Source organism: Lissotriton vulgaris, chromosome 1_1 (genome assembly GCF_964263255.1).
Source record: "Lissotriton vulgaris chromosome 1_1, aLisVul1.2, whole genome shotgun sequence".
NCBI lineage: Eukaryota > Metazoa > Chordata > Amphibia > Caudata > Salamandridae > Lissotriton > Lissotriton vulgaris.
The window spans coordinates 1546370133-1546389754 of record NC_141685.1 but is presented as its reverse complement, the minus strand read 5'-3'; the positions used below and the strand labels follow the sequence as shown (position 1 = coordinate 1546389754).

At 46.4% G+C, this 19622-nt stretch overlaps 1 protein-coding gene across 2 annotated transcripts in view; it reads right to left on the bottom strand.

Moving 5' to 3' along the window:
- Positions 1-19622, bottom strand: part of TMTC3 (transmembrane O-mannosyltransferase targeting cadherins 3) — a 570313-nt gene that overhangs the window by 367242 nt on the left and 183449 nt on the right. For both annotated transcript variants that reach the window (XM_086918002.1, XM_086918005.1), the window contains exon 6: positions 8222-8394. In XM_086918002.1, coding sequence (XP_086774128.1) covers positions 8222-8394 — 173 coding nt within the window. The remainder of the gene's footprint in view (positions 1-8221; positions 8395-19622) is intronic.

Here is a 19622-nt window from a genome sequence, read left to right as displayed (position 1 = left end):
AAAAGGTGAGCTATACAGGGAGGGGGTCTGTATGGGGTACACTCCCACAAGCGCAGGGTGTCGAGAACCCATGAGGTAGTCAGGTGGACAGGGGGTGGGGGACTTCCCCATCAAATTCAGCAGTCTGATTTCGTAATCGCCCAATGTCACGGTCCACATTGCAAATTCTCGCCCTTACCGTGAAGGGACTGAACAACCCCATTAAAAGGAGAGCTATTTTATCTTACTTAGAGAACTCAGGGATGTCAGTTTGTCTTCTGCATGAGACCCATCTCCTTCCCAAAGACTGGTACCGTATGAGATCCCGACCTTTTCCCACCAATTCTACTCCTCCATGTCAGATAAGAAGGCAGGGGTGGCCATTCTGATAGCTAAATCGTTCCAAGGCACGGTGGGGAGCAAAGTGGCGGAAATAAAGGGCCATCTACTGGCCAATATGATTTGGGTGGGGTGTGCCCCCTTGGTGGTGGGCTCGGTCTGCACAACAAATTCGGGACAAGAACAATTTCTGAAGTTGGCATTGTCGGAGGTCTTGTGTTCCCAAGAACGAATGATGGTGGTGGTGGGGGGGAGGGACCTAAATGTGGTCATTAATGCAGAGACAGGTCGGTCAGGGCAGCGCTATTGCCAAACTGGGGCACTCCCCAAGACAGGGAGGGAGTGGCTAAGGGACAGGGGCTTGCTAGATCTGTGGAGGGTGGCTCACCCCCAAATCATGCAATTTTCCTTTTACTCTCATTCGCATCACACCTATGCCAGCCTAGATCATTTTATAGGGTCCACATAAGTAAATACACTGTTAAACACAGTGAACATCATCCCAGCAGCGCTCTCACACCATGACGCAGTGACACTGACTCTCTCTATGCCCTCGATCCATAGATCTCCGGGGAGGTTGAGACTCAGAGAAAATTTGCTTTCTAGAGCAGGGGTGCCCCAACAAATACATAAATGCATCACTGACTATCTTGCGACAAATGACTCCCCGGGCATACCTCTCTCGGCACTCTGGGGGACAGTCAAGGCCATGGTGCGAGGCAATTTAATTGCCATCTCCGCAACTGAAGCCAAAGAGCGTAAGGAAAAGAGGGAACTCCTTACCGCACAAGTGACAGAGCTAGAACAAATACATCAACGCATCTGCGCGCCTCGGATATGGCGCCAACTAAAGGCAGCAAGGGCGCAGCTGGCGACACTTGACTTAGATAGAGCTGAATATGCAGCCCTTCGGCTGAAGCACTCCTACTAAGTGGGAGGCGATAAAACAGGGCGCCTCCTAGCCTGCAAACTTAGGGCCCAGCATGCAAAAACACAAGCGCTTCAGAATGACAAAGGGGAAACGGTTTATAGGGGACGAGGAGATTGCTGCGGTCCTTCGGGACTTCTACTATACATTATACGGTAAAGCCTCGCAGTAGAGCGACGACGGGGAAACGTATCTTCAGGGGGCCGCTACGTCGGCGTTAAACGCCATGGGGGGCGAAGCACTGGATGCGCCCAGTAAGATTGAAGAAGTGATTGGAGCGATTTCCCGCCTCGAACCACTGAAGTCGCCGGGCCCTATTGGCTTTTCAGCAGGATTCTATAAGGCCCTCTATCCGCTACCCGCCCCGAGTTTAACGTGGCTTTTTAATTCCTTCCGGGGGCCCGGGACCATCCCCTCGGACATGTTGGCTGCTGACGTCGTAGTCATTCCTATGCTGGGGAAGGACGCGACTCACTGGGGTCCTTGCGGCTAGATTGGGCCTGCGCCTCCCTGGAATTATCAAACCATACCAATCCGGCTTCATATCTAATCGTCAAAGCAGTGACAATACTGAAAGCTTATGGCATTTGATAGATAAAGCCCATTGCACTAATATGAATGCCCTACTGCTGTCGGTTGACGCCGAAAAGGCTTTCGACAGAGTTAGCTGGGATTTTTTTTACAAACCCTTAGCTCACTTTGGCGTGGGATATCGATTCAGAACCTAGGTTGCAAGCTGCTACGACAGGCCAACAGCGGTAATCAAGGTAAATGGGGTGGCTTTGAGATACAGAGGAGAAGAAGACAGGGGTGCCCTTTGTCACCCCTTCTCTTTGTGCTTTACGTGGAACCCCTAGCACAAACAATTAGGGACAACCCCGACATCTTAGGTATCCCATTCGGGGGGGGAATGCCATACTGTGAGCTTATACGCCGATGATATTCTGGCGACCCTGGAGCACCCAGAGCAGTCGGTACCAGCTTTTTTTGCGCCAGCTGAATGCCTTTGGTCGGGTCTCCGGTTTTAAAGTAAACGTCGGGAAATCCATGGTCTTACATCTGGGTAGCGGGGCAGCCCGACTCGAGGATGAGTGGCCACAATACAGAGAGCTGCAGTCCCGTGACACAAACACCTATCTAGAGATAGACCTTGCTTCTTCAATTACACCAACGGTCATACAGAATTATGCCAAGCTCCTCTCCCAAATCCAGAAAGACCTTCAACAGTGGCAAAAGCACTCCTTATCTCTTCTAGGCCGCATTGCAGCCATCAAAATGAATATCCTGCCCAAAGCTCTTTACATTTTTCAGACCATACAGGCCTTAACCCCACCGGGGACCCTTCATAAAATACAAAGCACGGTGCAACAATTCATCTGGTCAGGGGCACGTCCTAGTATGCGCAGCGCTTTTCCCACAGACCTGCAGACGAGGGAGGGTTGGGTATCCCGAACTTCCTAAAATATTTTAGAGCAACACTTCGACACTTGGTGAAATGGAGCAGACCCAAGTCTGAAAAACAATGGCTGTTCCAGGATCGGGAGCTAGCGAAGCTCTCCTTGTGGAAGGTGCCTTTTCGAAGGCCGCCAGATAGACCACTGTGGCGGGGTTGATGAAGGGGACCGGAGACTTGGTCGTGGTATGTAAGGCTTTATTTTAATATAGGATCTTTTTTTATGCTGGACAGTCTTTCCCGGGTGAATCGTGCTGGGTCCGTTGTTGCAGCTAGATTCTGCGCCTTCCAACTCGGGCTCTCTCTTGGGACAGTCTCTTTGTAGTCGTCAGGGTTTTGTGTTCTTCACCCTCCGTAACAGGATGCAAAAGAAAAGATAGGGGGCTATTAGGCTCTTGTACACTCTTTTCTATACCCCAAGGGATACCGGGAGTGAGGGATCACCGCTGGTGGTGTATTTACAATCTCTATATACAAGTAGGTGGAAATTACGGTGCAGGTAGTGAGGGGCGAAAGGGGAGGGGAAAGGAAGGAACCCGTGTGAGTGAGGGGAACGAACCAATCTCAGTGCCCCAGGCGCCTGATCCTTAACCAGCGCTCTCACTTCGTGAAATCTACCCGCCTCCCCACCCAGTCCGTAACCCGTCTCCGCACCTGGCTTAGCCACACTCCTTCAGGGGTGCGGCTGTGCGAACCAAGGTGACGTTGGCCTCCTGGCTTCTCCTCGATACTGGTTCTCTGGTCGCTTTCTCCCACTCGGTCTCCTCCGCTCCAGCTCGCTCGACGCTCACTTCCCGATCTCGCCTCCTTCTCCGTGACGTCACCCGCTGACCCCGAGGCTTCCTGCTTTTCAACTAATCCACTGTGTCTGGCTTCTTCCGAGGGCGGGGCGGCCGGTGACGAATATGCACAATTAAAGGAGCCGTTCACCTCTTCCTCGTACGGTTCTGTCCATAAGGGCTCGGTATCGTCGGCCCACTCGTTTTGTGGGGATTGAAGAGAGGGGAAAGGGGCAGAGTCAGCAACCCACCATTCCGTCTTCGAGTTGTTCATTTCAGTTGCCAGGGTCTCTGGGCTACAACCACCAAATCTCGAGGGCTCCCCAATCACGAACACACTGCTAAGAGTATGGGACTCGGTGGAAGTCAAACGCGGACTCACATCTTTCCCCTCGCCCGTGACACCCACATTCGACAATCCAGAGTTTCCACGTGGGCTCGAAGAACGTGCATTCCGGCAATGGGGGGCAACGGAATGCAAGTCGGCGGGACACCTCTTCGATCTAGATGGGTTCCTCCCATTTGCAGAAGAGCAACAATCCTACACAATCACCGCTCCGCATCGCTACCAATACTTCCAAATCCGCCACTGGCTCCTCCACACCGAGGTGCGGCCGCTTGTTAAAAAAAAGCTCACCAGATATGAGAAATGGCTCATAACCAAAGTCTCAGATACAAAGATGATCTCTGAACTATATAGTATGCTGCGTCCACCAGCTCCCTCCTCACCCTCCGCGGGGCAGCTGCGTTGGGCGAGGGATCTCGGGAGAGACCTAACAGAGAAAGAATGGCGTGATGTATATTTTCGGGCTTACCACACGGCTCGCAATACAGCTAGTAGGGAAGCGGCGGTCAAATGGTCACTTACTGGTATCTAACACCGGCCAGGCTGAATAAAGGGAACCCTGATCGAAGCCCGACATGCTGGTGGGGATATGGCGAAGAGAGTACACGGACTCATCTACTCTGGGACTGTAAGGAACTGACTGATTACTGGGGTACTATTCTGGACGACATTGACAAGCAATTTGAGACCGCAATCCCCCGATTCCCCGTCTACACACTACTAGGGCTCCCAACCCACTCACCTACCCACTGAAACCGATTAAGGGAAAACAGATGGGCCTGGTGCTGGGAACAGCCTCAAAATATCCTTTGGGGCACACGGACCCGACCGACCCACACAGGCTGGCTACACAAATTATGGTATATCGTAGGCATGGAATGTATTCAAGCCACCCTGACGAACACTACGGACTCCTTTAGGACTACATGGCGCCCATTGCCGTCTCTGCTGGCGCTTGAAATGAACGAGGTGACATGCCCCAAATACCTTCCGAAGTACAACATACGAATGAAATCCCTAAACCTGCTCATTAATCGGTGGGCTTTACAAAAGGTTCCTAAGAGACATTCGCTTAGCACACCGGTTCAGGGAGGAAGGGTAGGAGGGGTTTAAGGGAGTTTTGTTTCTCACTCTTCGATTTCTTATAATGTTTACTCGGGCCAATACCATGCCGTACCTTCCTTGTATTTACAACCCCACTCGTCCACTGAAGAATTGCTGGGACTCATCTACGTGTGTATGGGTCTGGCTTGTATGGGGGTGGGGGACGGTAAATCCGAGATGACAATATGGGATTGTCGGATGTACTCAATGCTGCCTTTACATGTTTGCAAATTATTAAAAACAGAGTTAACCATAAAAACATAGATTGATAACCCTAAACAGTTTCCACAGAAACATTTCCGATGCCAAAGCAGCCCACCCGCCCCCCAGTCACCCCCGTAGGGCACATGTCCTCTAGCATGGTCAAACTAAAGTCGTTTTGCAGGTCAGGGGAAAAGGAGGGGGTGTAGCACTGTTGCTACTACCCTCAAAGGCTTTTGGAGCCACAACTCTAAAAGCCAGTGGACTGCTTTCAGACATGGCAGCAGATGGCTACAGAAAAGCCCACGAATAACATACCAAAATCCACTGTAATATGGCCTGAGCAGATGGTTGGTTTGCCTGCATCGGACCCATCATACATGACCTCGGCAACATGTTCACAGTGGTGGTCAGGAAGGTTCAAAACAACTCATTGTGCCATTTATGCTTGTTATATTTGTGGCACCAGGGACATATCTCCCTGACAAGAAGACTTTCTGTCCCAGTTCCTTCAAAATCTTTAATGACTCTACTATAGGAGTAAAGGGAAAGCAGCCAAGGTTCTGTTTTCAGAACGAGGATGCCTGAACAACAATATTGTCTTGAGTGGTGAGGGTTCAGAAACTTTGGGTTCCCATGAGCTGGAGGATGGCGGGAGGCAACCTGGCATTTCACCACAAGCTCAGAAACTGATATGCTCCATGGAATCAACATTGGATCCATGAAATCTTAACAGAAGGAAAGCTCTGCCTTCATGACACAGGATGTCTGCTGCAGGATTTCTCGGAGTGGTTTCGACTTGTTCTCCCCTACTGGCAAATGCAATTCAAAGACCTTCTTTGCCTTGCACAGGAAAGCCATGAATGGGGCAATTCATACCCAGGAGGCCATGAAAGACACAGCAGATCCACATCAGGAGAGGTCCTCAAGGCACTGCATTAAGCAAGGTGAAATAGTCACAACTATCCTTTCACAAAGGGGATCAAAGACTGGCTGCCACACTGCTGTCTTGTGATCATGATATACGACGACAGGCATCGGAATAGGGTCAGAATCAGAGCCAGAAAGCCCCTCAAGCATGCCATAATACTCATCATGAGGCAAGGTACTCTAAGGAGACTCCTTATCCAACATATGCTGTGCCCTATGTTGGGATTTAACTTAGAACGGCCTTCGTCCGGAGGAAATTAATCACTTTTGTAATGGATCAGACGCTGAGCATCAGAGACAATGCTGGCGTCCTTGGCAGGGCAACTGGCAAGGCCTTTGATGGAGGAAGAGATTTGGCTGATTCCATAATGGCGATAAGGAGGAGGCACAACAGGGTCAAAAGGCATTCATGAATGTAGCTGTTGCAAAAACCCAGACAGGACACAAAAGCAGATCTAGAGCAGCAAAACAGGAAAGTATGGAAGCAGGAATTCACACTTTTTTGCAAGCTCAATGGTATCTGTTAATCCAGACACTGGAACACAGAACAGTCAGCTAACACAGGTATGAGAAAGTCAATCTTTAGAGTTCGCTTGGGTCTTATTCCTCAACTGGGAAACGCTTCCGTTACTAACAACGAAAAAGTAATAAAAGGCTCATATTAGGATGCTTGCATACATTTTTTTTATCATACATATTTTAGGTATCTTGCGGAAGGTGGGAGAATGAATTCCTCTGCTCATTAACAGATCACCCCCTGTGAAAAACTAACTTCACTAATGAGCAAAAGGACACTTAAATGTTTGGGAAATTCCAGTGAATGGCCTGCTTGATACCAGCCAGCCCAAATCTTAATCATGGACCGGGAAGTTAAATATCTCTTGTGCTAGGGGCTCACTGCAGGTTACAGCAAGTAGCCATTATCGAATGGCAAAGATCTAAAAAATGCAGCCTTATCGGAAGAGTCCACTTCCCTGAAAAAGGAGGGTACTTTTACTGTATTGGTTCCCTCTAATATCTACAGTAGACAAAGGCAACAAATACATGAAGCTCAAATTCACTAAAATGTTATCACATGAGCTAGTGTATGTGTATGATAATCAAAACAAAAAGATGTGCAAGTAGAATGAAGGAGCAGGTACAAATGCAGATGATTTAGGATAGTGTGGGATCAAAATCTTACTTCAGCCAGTATTAATTAAATGTTGTCTGGGTGCCACTAACCAGAAGTGGTAAGGCAAGAAAAAGAAAAAAACAACCACAACAAAAGAAGCAAATATTGAGAAGTAAAAGGTTTCCAAATATGTTAAACTGAGACCAACTGATGGCATATTTGCAGAGCACTAACAATAACTGAAGAGGGAGACACTTAACAAGTCCCTTTTTTATTCATTCATTGCAACGGGAGCAAGTTCAAGTATTGAGGTGTATGTGACAATAATAAAAGGCATTTAAAATAGGCAATAGCAATATTATTACTAGAGGGTAAACAAAGATTGTGGCACATAGGAATGCTACATATGTAACGGGACAAAGCCATACAAATTCTGTGACAAGACTCATAGGAGCTTAATTAACAGCTTTATTTTGTGACTAGGATACAATCCTGGTTTCAATCCTTCTGTAATCCCTTTTGTTCAATCAGCAGTGTTTAATATTATACTTTTCATATTTGTGCAAATCCTGAATCTTGAAACTATGCTGTTCAGGGCTGGACGCTTAACCGTAATCCAGTTCTGGGGCATCCTCTGTCTGAAGTAATGGCGACTGTTTCCCGAATCCACAATGTCACCACGCACTAGATAATGTGGTAGAAAAGTGTCCCCGAGAAGTCGCCACATTTTCAGGAGGAAAAAGCCAAAGCTGTAAAATCATGCCCTCCCTCTCCCCTTGCTGATGAAGTCTTTACAGAGTTGGTGAAAAGCAGGAGTCAGAATATCAGAAAGTGGAAGTACTGCAGTTCTCTGGTGTCTAAAACTCACGGATGCAACAGATGCTTTTGGAAGCCCTGCAGGGGGTGTGGGTATGCATGTATTATTTTTCATATTAACATTGTGAAAAAGAGTTTGAGTGTCCTGAAATTCAAGACCATTTTTGATCAAGCAGGAACTAATTACAAGAGAATGAGCAAAACAATATAATCATCTAAAAAAGGTTTTTACCTGGTAAACACAGGGAGCTGAGACTGGATCACCTGGACTCGAACAACCACAAGGAGCAATGTGCTAAACATCAAAACAATGAGTTTCAGCAAAGTCTGAAGCATGGAATATGGAACACTTCCTTTTCCACGGAGTATCTGCACAGCTGTGTGCCATATTATAGGTATTGTATACTGAAAAGAGAGAATTGGGCAATACGGATGAGCACTCTAACAAATAGGACTAGTACAACATCAGACAAAGCAGAGGCCCAAATGATTCATTCAAGTACATATTCTTATTTACGCACATGTTACTATTCATTTTAAAGAGTCATTGCACAGCCATTTTTCTGGCATGCTTTTCTCCTCAATTTTAAGGACGATGTGTAAGGCTTACAGTAACACAGGTGAGTGTCTTTGACTGATAACTATAAAATATGGAAATCTCAAGTTCTGAAAACTTCAAGAGAAGGTAGAAATTTAGAGAAGAAGAGAAGTCTGGAACTGTATTTCTCAAAGTCCATTCTCTCTGATGACAGATTTATATTCTACACAAACAAAAATTCCACAGACAGGAGAAGATTTGGAGGATAAAACTATGGTTCAACTGAAAGGAGTAAATATAAACAATATATTCAGGATTACAAAAAATTATCATTAAGAAAACCCATTTTTCACCGAAAAAATTAATCAAGCAAAAAACTCAGCAAGAGAATTTTTCATAATAGTAAAAATGCTTTCTAGGCTTAACTCGAGCAGTACAGTGACTACTAGATAACCTCTATGCAATAATTTAGCCGTATTTTTAAGAATAAAGTTGAAACAGTGTATGGAGATATGGAGTAGATTTGCCGTACCAACTTTTGTGTTTCGGGAGATGAATCACTAGGCCTTAGTAATGCTGAGTTTGGTGAGTTCCACCTTCTCACCGAAGAGGGCGTGCTCGAGCTAATTGTACACATCAAATCAAGGGCTCCTTAAAACACCTGCCCCCTAAAAATTCTCCACGACATAGGTGGGATATTAACAGCTCCTCTTACTACCTTATTGAACAGCATTATTACGGCTGGACAATATCCCATTAAATGGAAAAAGGCTTCCATACTTACTCTGTTAAAGAGACCTTTCCTCAATTCCAAAGACGAAAAATGTACTGCCCAATTTCTCTTGTGCCAATGTCGGCAAAATTCTTGAAAAGCATCTTAACACTGCCCTATTGGAATATTTAAACAAACATCAGATCCTTGACGGTCTCAACACAGTTTCACAACAAACCATAGCACAGAATCGGCCTTGATAGTGGCTACAGAGGAGATAAGATTAATCATGGACAACAGTGGGAAGGCTGTGCGGACTCTTTTGGATCTATCCGCAGCCTTCGACATCTTAAGCCACTCTGTCCATATTGATCGCCTAGCTTGGACAGGGATTTGCGAAACGGCTCTTGATTTACTTTAATCCTTCCTTACGGACAGAGACAGTAGGTCTCTCTCACTGCCATGAGGTTTCCAGCAGGGGACATCCTTGATCCCCACGCTTTGTAATATATAAATGTGGCTCCCTTGGTCAAATTGATTCGAATCTTTAGCTTTTCTACAGTCTCCTATGTCGACAACAGACAAATTATAGGGTCCGTTTCTAGCAACATTGAAGAGGTTTATCACCGCTTCAACAGTTGCATGTGTGAAGTTGTCAGCTGGATGAAATGCAATAGCCTCCAATTAAATCCAGAGAAAATGGAGTTCCTCCTCTTTGGCACAGACACCTAATTTTGGAACCCTTCGTGATTGCCACAGTCTCCTCGTCTTCATCCTAGCCCGGTCCAGAAAGTGAGGAACTTGTGAGTGATTTCGACATCAACCTTCCATTTGTAGATCAGATCAACAAACTGACTTCCTCTTGCTTTTTTCTTCTAAGAACCATAAGAATTTTTTGTATTTATCCCTTTTGACATTCAGAAGTCAGTAATCATTTTACTGGTATTGACCAGGCTGAATTATTGTAACATCCTTTATTAGGGCATTCATCAACACTCCGTATACAAACTCCAACTTCTGCAAAATACAGCAGCCCATCTCCTCAAGATAGTACCCACATTTTAATCAGTCTCTCATGCCCTAGTGGAGCTCCACTGGCTCCCTGTTAAGAAATGAGTGGTTTTAACCCCTTCGACACTCATGACGAGCTGGGCTCGTCATGGTGTAGCCCGCTCGCACACTGATGACGAGCCCAGCTCGTCACGCAAAGTGCGATTTTGAAAAACCCAGCGCGCTAGCGGAATTCCGCTAGCGCGCAAGCGGTTAAGGCACTCTGGCGCAAAAAATCACTTAATGGGTCAGGACCAGAGTACTTGAGGAAGAAATTCACACGGTACATACCAAGGAGAGCTTTGCGCTTAGTTGAATCCCAGTCACAGTCCCCAAATGCAACAAAGTGTCTTGGGGCGGTAGGAGTTTTGTTTATTCCACTTGCAAATGCACAGCAGAATCTAATCAGCTTCAGGAAGCAACTTAAAGGCTGGCTTTTTTCACTTGCATACTAATTTCAGTTCAGTTAAAAAAAACTTATTTCGTTCACTGGGACCATAAAAGTATACAAAAATAAAAAGAACTAGCATTATAAATTTAAAACATACCGAACAGTGCAAATGAGACCTATTCCATCAGAGGTGATTTGCCTACACGTAACAACAAGCATCTCCACAAATAGAGTATAGTGCTATGGTGGCGAGACAAATTAAAAAACACAATACCTAGGCAGAGATACCAAGTAGCAGATCAGTTCATTTAGTGTAAATAACTAAACCCAATGCATATGACAAAAGAGCAGTAATACAATAAATAGTCAAAACTATAGGATTCAGTTAAATATTACATTCGACATAAAAACTTTAAAAGCTGTTTCCCGTTTATAGGCACTACGATAGTCTATGCATGGGACACTTGTTTTGACACTGGAGTCTGGCTAAAAATTTTTTATTTGTTTTTCCTTTTTTTAAAAAGCCCATCTCCTCCGCCACATTGCATTTAGAAATCGAGAGATTGAGAAGACAATGGGCTTAGTAGTGTCCTACTTCAAAACTCTGTATGCCGCCTGCACAAACCCCAAATTTCGGCACAGTTGTATAAGCCAGCACCGCCTTGCTGCTTGTGCTTGATACCCAGGACAAAAAAATAGAACATGCAGTTCAGACTCCTCCTGGTTATTACAAGCAGGACACCCACGCAGGGGCTGTCCAGCCCATTTAGAAGTGAAAGCCCGGAGGGTTAAAGTACTGTATCTGAACTGAACATATAATTTCCTAGTTGTGGAGGGTAGGATGTCATCCAGAAAGTGTTCTAATTTATAGTCCTACTTAACAGTGAGGAACTGTGTAGTTAGGGCATCAAATTTCGGATTTACCTGGATGGCCTCGAGCTTTTGAGTTCGATAAATTCTCAGCAGTTCAACTCGAGAAACCAAAGAACTGGTTCCTTCAGGGTTAGTCCAGAGGGTTGGTTTACCTATCCTTACATGCGCAAACCAAGGAACTTCTTTTAATACCCCTGGGTAAGCTAGTAGCTCTTTGGTTTCTGTTTGGTACTCAGCCAATTCTGGGGTCACCCACAGCCTGCGCCAATAAGTTAGGGGCCGTAACAGCAGCCTCATCTTCGATCGGGGCTATGCCCAAGTCTAGCCGCAGGGGAATTAACGGGGTGCTAGGCGGGAGGCCCAGAATTTGTCTAAGGAAACTGTTCTCAACTTTACTTAGAAGGGCAGAGGAACAGTGGCCCCAGAGTTCGGTCCCAAACAGCGTGGCTCCCCTCGCTTGCGCCCTATACATCTCAATGGCAGGGGCAATAGGTTTGGTAATCGATTCCCTTACCAATTTAGCTATACCCCCAGAGGTCTGAGCTAACTTTAGTTTGGCTTTGGCTATTTGGGACGTCCACTCCATATTTCCAGTAAGGGTGACGCCCAAATAGTCAAATACAGTAACCCTTTCCAATGCAATGACATTTAGTTGGGGATTAGAGCATGTTTTCTTGGGCGGATTAACTCCCATGAACTTAGTTTTTATTGTGTTAATCACTAAGCCCCTATTATTACCAAAAAAAGGAGTTTGCTAGCTTAGGGGAATCGCTGTCCTGAACCTCTGAAAGTTGTGCAATGAGAGCGTTGACAAAGAGGCAAAACAGGGTCGGTGCGAGCACACAACCCTGTCTCACTCCTCTGTTAACTGGGAGTCTGTCGGTTAATTCTCCACCGCTGCCACATCTTACTTGAGCATAGGTGGCATCGTGCAGTTTGATAAGCATGCTGCAAAAATTGGTGGGAATCCCCAGTTCTCTTAGCACCTCCCAAAGTTAAGTTCTGGGCACCAAATCAAAAGCCGTTTTCAAGTCCACAAAAATCAAATAGAGGCTGCCACCCTCAATTGATACTGTCTTCCAAACAATGAGTTGGTGTCTATATATTTGGTCCACAGTAGAGGTTTCTTCCTGAATCTGGCTTGATAAGGGCTTATGATGTCATTCTGTTGTAACCAGCCCTGGATTCGATCTAATTGTACCTGTGCAAACAGTTTTTGTGTGACATCGATCAAACTGATCTGTCTATAGTTTGCAGGGTATAGGGTAGAGCCCTTTTTAAAAACTGGGACAATTTCTGCCCCCGCCCAGGTGTCAGGGATCGGCATGCCATTCATAATGGCGCTAAATAGCACAAACAAATAGGGACCCCAGATGGATGGTTCCTCCCGAAACAAATCCCCTGGCAACCTATCTAAACCAGGTGCTTTACCGGCTGGTAGTTTCTCAATTGCTGAGATGACCTCACGGAGGGTTATCCCAACAGCCACCTCATCGACGTGTCTAGGGGTAGTGGCAGGTGAATCCTCTACCTGACCACTATCTGCAACCGAGAAGCCTAGAGCAACTCTATGGCTAATAGGATGTGGGTCAAGGTCAGTTTCTACTGCATACAATGCCCAAAAATGATCAGCCCATAATTCTGCTAGGATATTTGGTTCAACCGCTGGGTTACCCTCCCTACTTCCTGTTCTGACTATGGCCCAGAATTCTTTCATGTCCCGGTTCAGTAGGGCGGTTTTAATGTCCACCCATTTGTTCTCTTCCCATTACTGCTTTGCTCGCCAGACCACTTCTTTATATTGAACTCTCCTAATTTTAACTAATGTCTTATTTTTTTCTTTAATCGCCGCTAACAGCACACGTTTGGCATTACGGCAGTTGTGATTAAACCACAAATGGGTCATCATTTTGGGGGTTTTTTTTGGAACATTCTACCGGATAAAAAAAATCAGCTAATTTAGTTGTCAAATTCTTGTGGAGAGCCGCAACCTGCTTAATATGGGCTGGGTTATCCCAATCGGCAGGAACGCTGCTAAGTTCCTGTAAGGCTGGTATTACCATTTCGTAAAGCGCTCCCAGCTACTCGGATGTTTGTTTTATTGCCCCTCACCTAATTCTTCTCCTATTATTGGTGAGAGATGACCTATTCTCCGGAGGAGAATTATTAGCAGGGAGAGTACCGGAATCTGGGACCTTCAGAGATAGTGTCAGGGCATAATGATCACTGTCATGTCGTGGCATGACAGCAAAATCCAGAACCCCATGCCATGATCTGCACTCCACTAAGATGTAATCTAGAAGAGAAGCTTGGCCGTTTCTATTAAATGTTGATTTACCTGGCCTGTCATAAGATGTGCGAACATTACAAGCGCTCAGTGAATGGTTTAAGAAAATGGCATTTATTTGAAGTACCAGGGGGGACCATGTCTTGACCAGATGGACTTGTGGGTCTGGAATAGCCCACTGTATGTCCTCCTCATTGATAATCATATCCTGAGCGCCAGAGAGGGGTTCGAAATGACAATTTAGATCTCCCCCAACTATCGACCTCAAATTTAACAGCACCATAGGAATAAAAGAGTTTATATCGCCGAGGGTTTTTGATTCCTGGCACAGACTTACAGGCCGAGAATAGACATTAATAATAGCAAGCCTCAGTTTAGAAGGAAAGCTAAGCATTACACATTGGATGTCATTAGAGGAGGTAGCCAGGGGAGTAGGTGTACAGCCCACATGGGAGGCAACCCAAATGGATAAACCTCAAGACTGTCTGTCCCTCTCTCTAGTGGTAGCTGGGGTGGTAAATACTGCAAAACCCACCCTAGCATAGTCATCTCTTGCCCAAGTCTCCTGGAACAAACAAACGTCGAACTGATCCACAAAAAATCCCCACTCAGGGCAAGAAAGTTTACCCTTAATGCCAGCTACGTTCCAGGATAGGATCTTCAACATACTACCTGGGCATGAGTCTCCTTCTGAAAAATCGGTGGAAGCTGCGATTGTATTTAGACGGTTTATCCCCTTTACGGTGTCGTTAGAATGGATAGTAAGATTAATGGGTATAGATCCAGGTGGGAAAGATTATCTCACCGGAGCCCCGCTCTCCAAGGTGGGTTGGACACAAGCCCCAATTTCTGTACCTATCCCCGCTAAGGGTAACCGGGTGGAGCTCCTCTGATCTGACTGCACACACCCTCCCTGGGGTTCCTGGATACTCTTTGGAGAGCCCACACTGTTTAAACTTAGTGGTCAATCTACATCTTCCAGGGGCCCATATCAATTATTTACAGGCAAATTAAAAAACAAAGATCTACTGAGAGGATATCTGTGGCCAAGGGTCCGTTCCTCCTCCATTTGTCTAGGATGCCCCAAAGGAGTTTTTGCCCTGCCAGAGTGGAGACAGTGGAAGTAAAAGTATTCCAGAGGAAGAGCTCTCACATCTGTCTGGGGCTCACCAGGGGTGGTTTTGTGGTTTACTAGGAAGCGTACCATCTGGGGTTTTTTGAAGTTGACAACCACACAGTCTCCTGGATTAGATTTATTACTGGGTCCCACCCAATCTACTCTCCACACCATTAAAATTTCCCCAACCCTCTCATAGGGGAACTGCCTGTGTGCTGCTAACCAGAATAAGCACTTGTTTCTGAGTTCTAGCTGTGCCTCCCTCTGGGTGTCTTTGAGAGGCAGGACCCCTGTTAAGATAATTATATAGGGCGATGATTCTGGGGGAAGGTTTATAATAGGGAGGCCGCATCTACCTTACTCCTCCGCTCTTCTCGGATTGTGCTTGGCCCAGCTACAGTACTGGTGGGTTGGTGGATACACAGCATATTGACCATTGGGTGGGTACTCTCATCCGCTCTGTGAGCTGTTCTCGACCTTGTATTTGTTGTGTCCACTTGCTCTCGCTGTGCGGCAGGGTGCTGAGGGGTAGAGCTATGATCTCGACTAGTAAGCTGCCGGGTATTAGAAGCTTGGAAGCTAGGAATCACCTCTTTGCCTATAGATGCCCTCAAGTTTGGGTCAGGGTCAGGATTTGGGCCTCCCTCCCTTGCTGAAAGTAGTGGCACACCGGAACTAGGTTGCATTTGCCTCATGGTTACCATAGATGTCAAAGATTTTAATTGATCAACGTAAGGGACAACCTCTTGCTTAATCAGATCACTACGTCGGGACCATAAATCTGCTAGTAGTGTCTGGGCCCAGACTGGATACTTAGGATCTACACTAGGTGCTGATACGGGTTCTATTAATGGATTTCGATTGGCAAGATGTTCTGCCCTTGAGTCACTCCCTCTTCTTGCCTTCTTACTCGTGGTTGCCCTCCCAGCTATCTGCTTACGTTTCCCGTTCTTGCGTGTACCTACACCCTCATCTACCAATTTTGTTGTAGCCATTGTGGCATTCATTTGGAATAAGGGGGGCGGGAGATCATCTCCAGTTGATGACAACGCTACAGAAGGAGTATTGGGACTGGGCAAGTTCATTATGGGCGGGAAAAGGTCAGGGGTAATTGACAACCGCCTTTCAGTGCGTTTGATTTATGAAGTAACAACACCTATTGGCCTTTGCAACATCTTATCAATTGATGTCGGAGGGGGCGGAGTAGAAGAATTAACTTGGGACCGGGTTTTTTTGGGAATACAAGTACGCTTCCTCATATTTAAATACGAAAGAGCAGCCAGTTATGTTAAAACCATCAAAAGAAATCAGCAAATCAAGTGGCAATAAACAAACCCACAGAGCTTATGGGGAAAAGGCTCAAAAGAAGGGTACAAAGGACTTTGATGTATTCCTAAGCGAGGGTACCTCTGAGGAAGATCACCTTAAGGTCCAGGCGAAGATAATGTCACTCAAGTATGATAGACAACATGTACATGTTATAAAAGCCAAAAAACGCCAAAGCTGATCAGTCTACTTGCGGTCAAAGGGGGGTAGGGTTGGAGTTCAATGATGTCCTCGTTGGCGCCGGTCTTGGAGCAAAGTTAGTGTAAGAGAATAAATTCAAGAGGGGTGGCCCTGCCCTGTCTCTTCCTGTCAATGACGGACAAGGGCAGGCTCGCCCTTGGCCCGGGCTTCACCCGTGCGCGTCCCGTGCCGCGGGAAGGCTGCAGCACTTTTCAACGCGTGGTGGCTCCTCCCCCGCAGCTGTGTCCACTTGAAGAAATCGCTGGGCGCCCTGGGACTTGAAGTCCCACCAGGGTCAGCGCGGCTCAGACCAGGTCGGTGGAGGCACGGAAGAAGCAGTGATGGAAGCAGGAGGTAAACCCTGGGACAAGGGTACCACCAGGGTGCTGCAAACGCTAAGACTAGCCCCCAACCAAGCAAGCTTTGTAAGTCCCGCACCGCGGGAAAGCTGCAGCACTTTTCAGCACGTGGTGGCTCCTCCCCCACAGCTATGTCCACTTGAAGAAATCTCTGGGCACCCTGGGACTTGAAGTCCCAACAGGGTCAGCGCGGCTCAGGTCCGGTTGGTGGAGGCATGGCAGAAGCAGTGATGGTAGCAGGAGGTATACCCTGGGGAAAAGGGTCCCACCAGGGTGCTGCAAACGCTAAGACTAGCCCCAACCAAGCAAGCTTCGTGAGAATTTCTTTCTTGCTTCAAACCTTGCAGATACTAGTGTCAAGATGCCTTCGGGCATTTACACACTTAACAAATATTAGCAATATCAATTGGTGAAATTAGTTTATCTTCTTAAGGATTTAGAATTAACCAGACTCTCATAGTATTAGCACCCAGGAATAAGGGAAGGAGATGGTGATTGGGGTTGATGAGCCTCTTAATTCAGGCAGCAGCAGATAAACTACTCAAAGGAATTTTGGATGCTATATCAACTCAACTGAATAATATGGGTGGCAGACGGGTGGACTTCCAAAGTTGGTATGTGGAACTGAAGCTATTCGAATTGGTTGGCCACAACTTCAGAAAAAATGTTACAGCCATCATTAAAAGACACTAGAACCAGCACCTTGAAAAGAAATTGAAGTATACATGGGGCAATGAGAGTACACGCTACTTCACAGGCCTGTGTGAGGGACACAAAGTGACCTTTCTTCTGGATAAATAATGTTCTTTAAAATTGATTTAGCTGTGGAAATTATAGACCCATGGCTTGGTTTGTGGCCTCCACCACGGTTCCTGAAATGCATAAACTCCAGCACGCATTAGAGACCTATGCTGATTCTTTCTCTAGTCCAGCAAATCAGAAACCAGCACTGCTGAACCCATAGGAGGCCCAACAAAGGCCCAAGATGCTTGCGGCTGGTTTGTGGTTCATGGCAGTGAAGCCTGCTGTGGTTTAATGAACTCTACAATAGCGTCCATGAACTGTGGGAAAAAAATAATAAATCAACAAAATAACAGGGCCTGGCCAAATAGGTTTTGGCAGCTTATAGTGAGTTTGGCACATGGCCCACGGCAAGGCCCTCTGGCCAACCCAGTTGCGCATGGCTGTAAGCAAGCAGAAAAAGTTTGGCTAGGGTATATAATTTTTTTTAAATACCCACTGAAAAAATGTTTACAGTAAACATATTGTTAGCTTTGGTTAAAAAATATAAACTTACGTTTAAAAAGGCAACAAATAAAGTCCTTTTTAAAAACCTGTATAATTGTTTAAAATAGCTGCTGAGCAGACATTCATTGGTTAACACTTTTGTATTGTAGGGAAGTGCCCTTTTTGTATGATCATCACCCCCGCCCCACAAACGCACACTTTTTGCTCCAATGCTGATGGTTACGACTCTGATAGTGCACTGGAGTCTGCTCTCCAGACCCCAGTGCCAGTCATCGCTCCCTAAAACTTTTATGTGAATTGGCTATCCCAATTGACAGGGACTTTACACCCCCCCCCTTATATGTCCCTTTTACATGGAGCTAGAGGCATGGGTGGTGAAAGTGTCCCCAGTGCTTGCAGCACTATTTGTGCCACCTTGAGTGACCCAAAACAAGCTATTCATAGTAGGCCTGCCATTGCAGGCTGCAGGACCAGTGCAAACTGCTCAAATTCGAGTTTACCCTCACCATGTGTGGCAAAGTCAATGCACTATCTCTGATATATGCCGGTCACCCCTAAGCAAAGGCTCCTAAAGACCAGCAGGCAGGGTGCATTATATCAAAGGTGTGGACCAGAAAGTGCAAGCTTAAATGACCCTATAGTGCCCTTTACCATTAAGGGATACTATAAGCGATACAGTCCATAGGATAACATTGGCTGGCACCCGGGCAAACCGGGAGTTGGCAGCTCCATTATGGTACTGCCTATATGTGTCATGTTTGGTATCAAGCAACATGCTTTCTTACCTCTGACATAAATATTGTGTTCAGGGCGATGTGGCAAGCACCGAGGTGGCTACCTTAGAGGTTGCCCACCTAATTGCCCCAGCTTCTCTGTGCTCTGGTTGGAAAGCCTGCGCTTGCTGCCACTAAGACAAGATTCTGATCTCCTGCCAGGAAGTGTGGTCACTCCCAGGAGTCGGGAACATAGGCTTGGGGAAGAAGGAGGTTACACCTTCCTCCTAACTCCTCCCAATCAGGCTAGTGAGGTGGCACATCAAGGCGGTAAGCTTCAAAGGTTGCACCGCCTCTGCTATGCACCAGGGCTGATTGCCAGAGGAGGAAAAAAAACTCACCCCTGCCCCAGGCACATTTGCACCCAGACATGTGGGAAATTAGTAAAGGAGGTGTGTAGAGCCCCAGACGGCTAGCCACACCTCCAGGGTGGACAGCCTGGCCTGTACACAAAAATGTGATTTCTGCCATCTTTAGGAGTACCAGATTAGAATTTGGTCATCTCAGGGGTGGACTAGCTGTAGAAACAAGCAGCCATAAGCTACTTGCACCCTCTACCACACCCATAACTCCTCCAAATCTAGGATTTAAGGGACCCCCTCTGACATCAGAGCCTCAGTTCCGTACAACTTGCATCAAAGAGGACAGAAGAAGACAACCGTGTCTGCGATAACACGACTTGCACAAAGCAAAAGAGGGATACCCTACACCTGTGGCAATGCTTCTGAAACTGCCTAATCAAGATTTGTCCTAGGCTATCTCTTTGTTCCCCCAGTCAG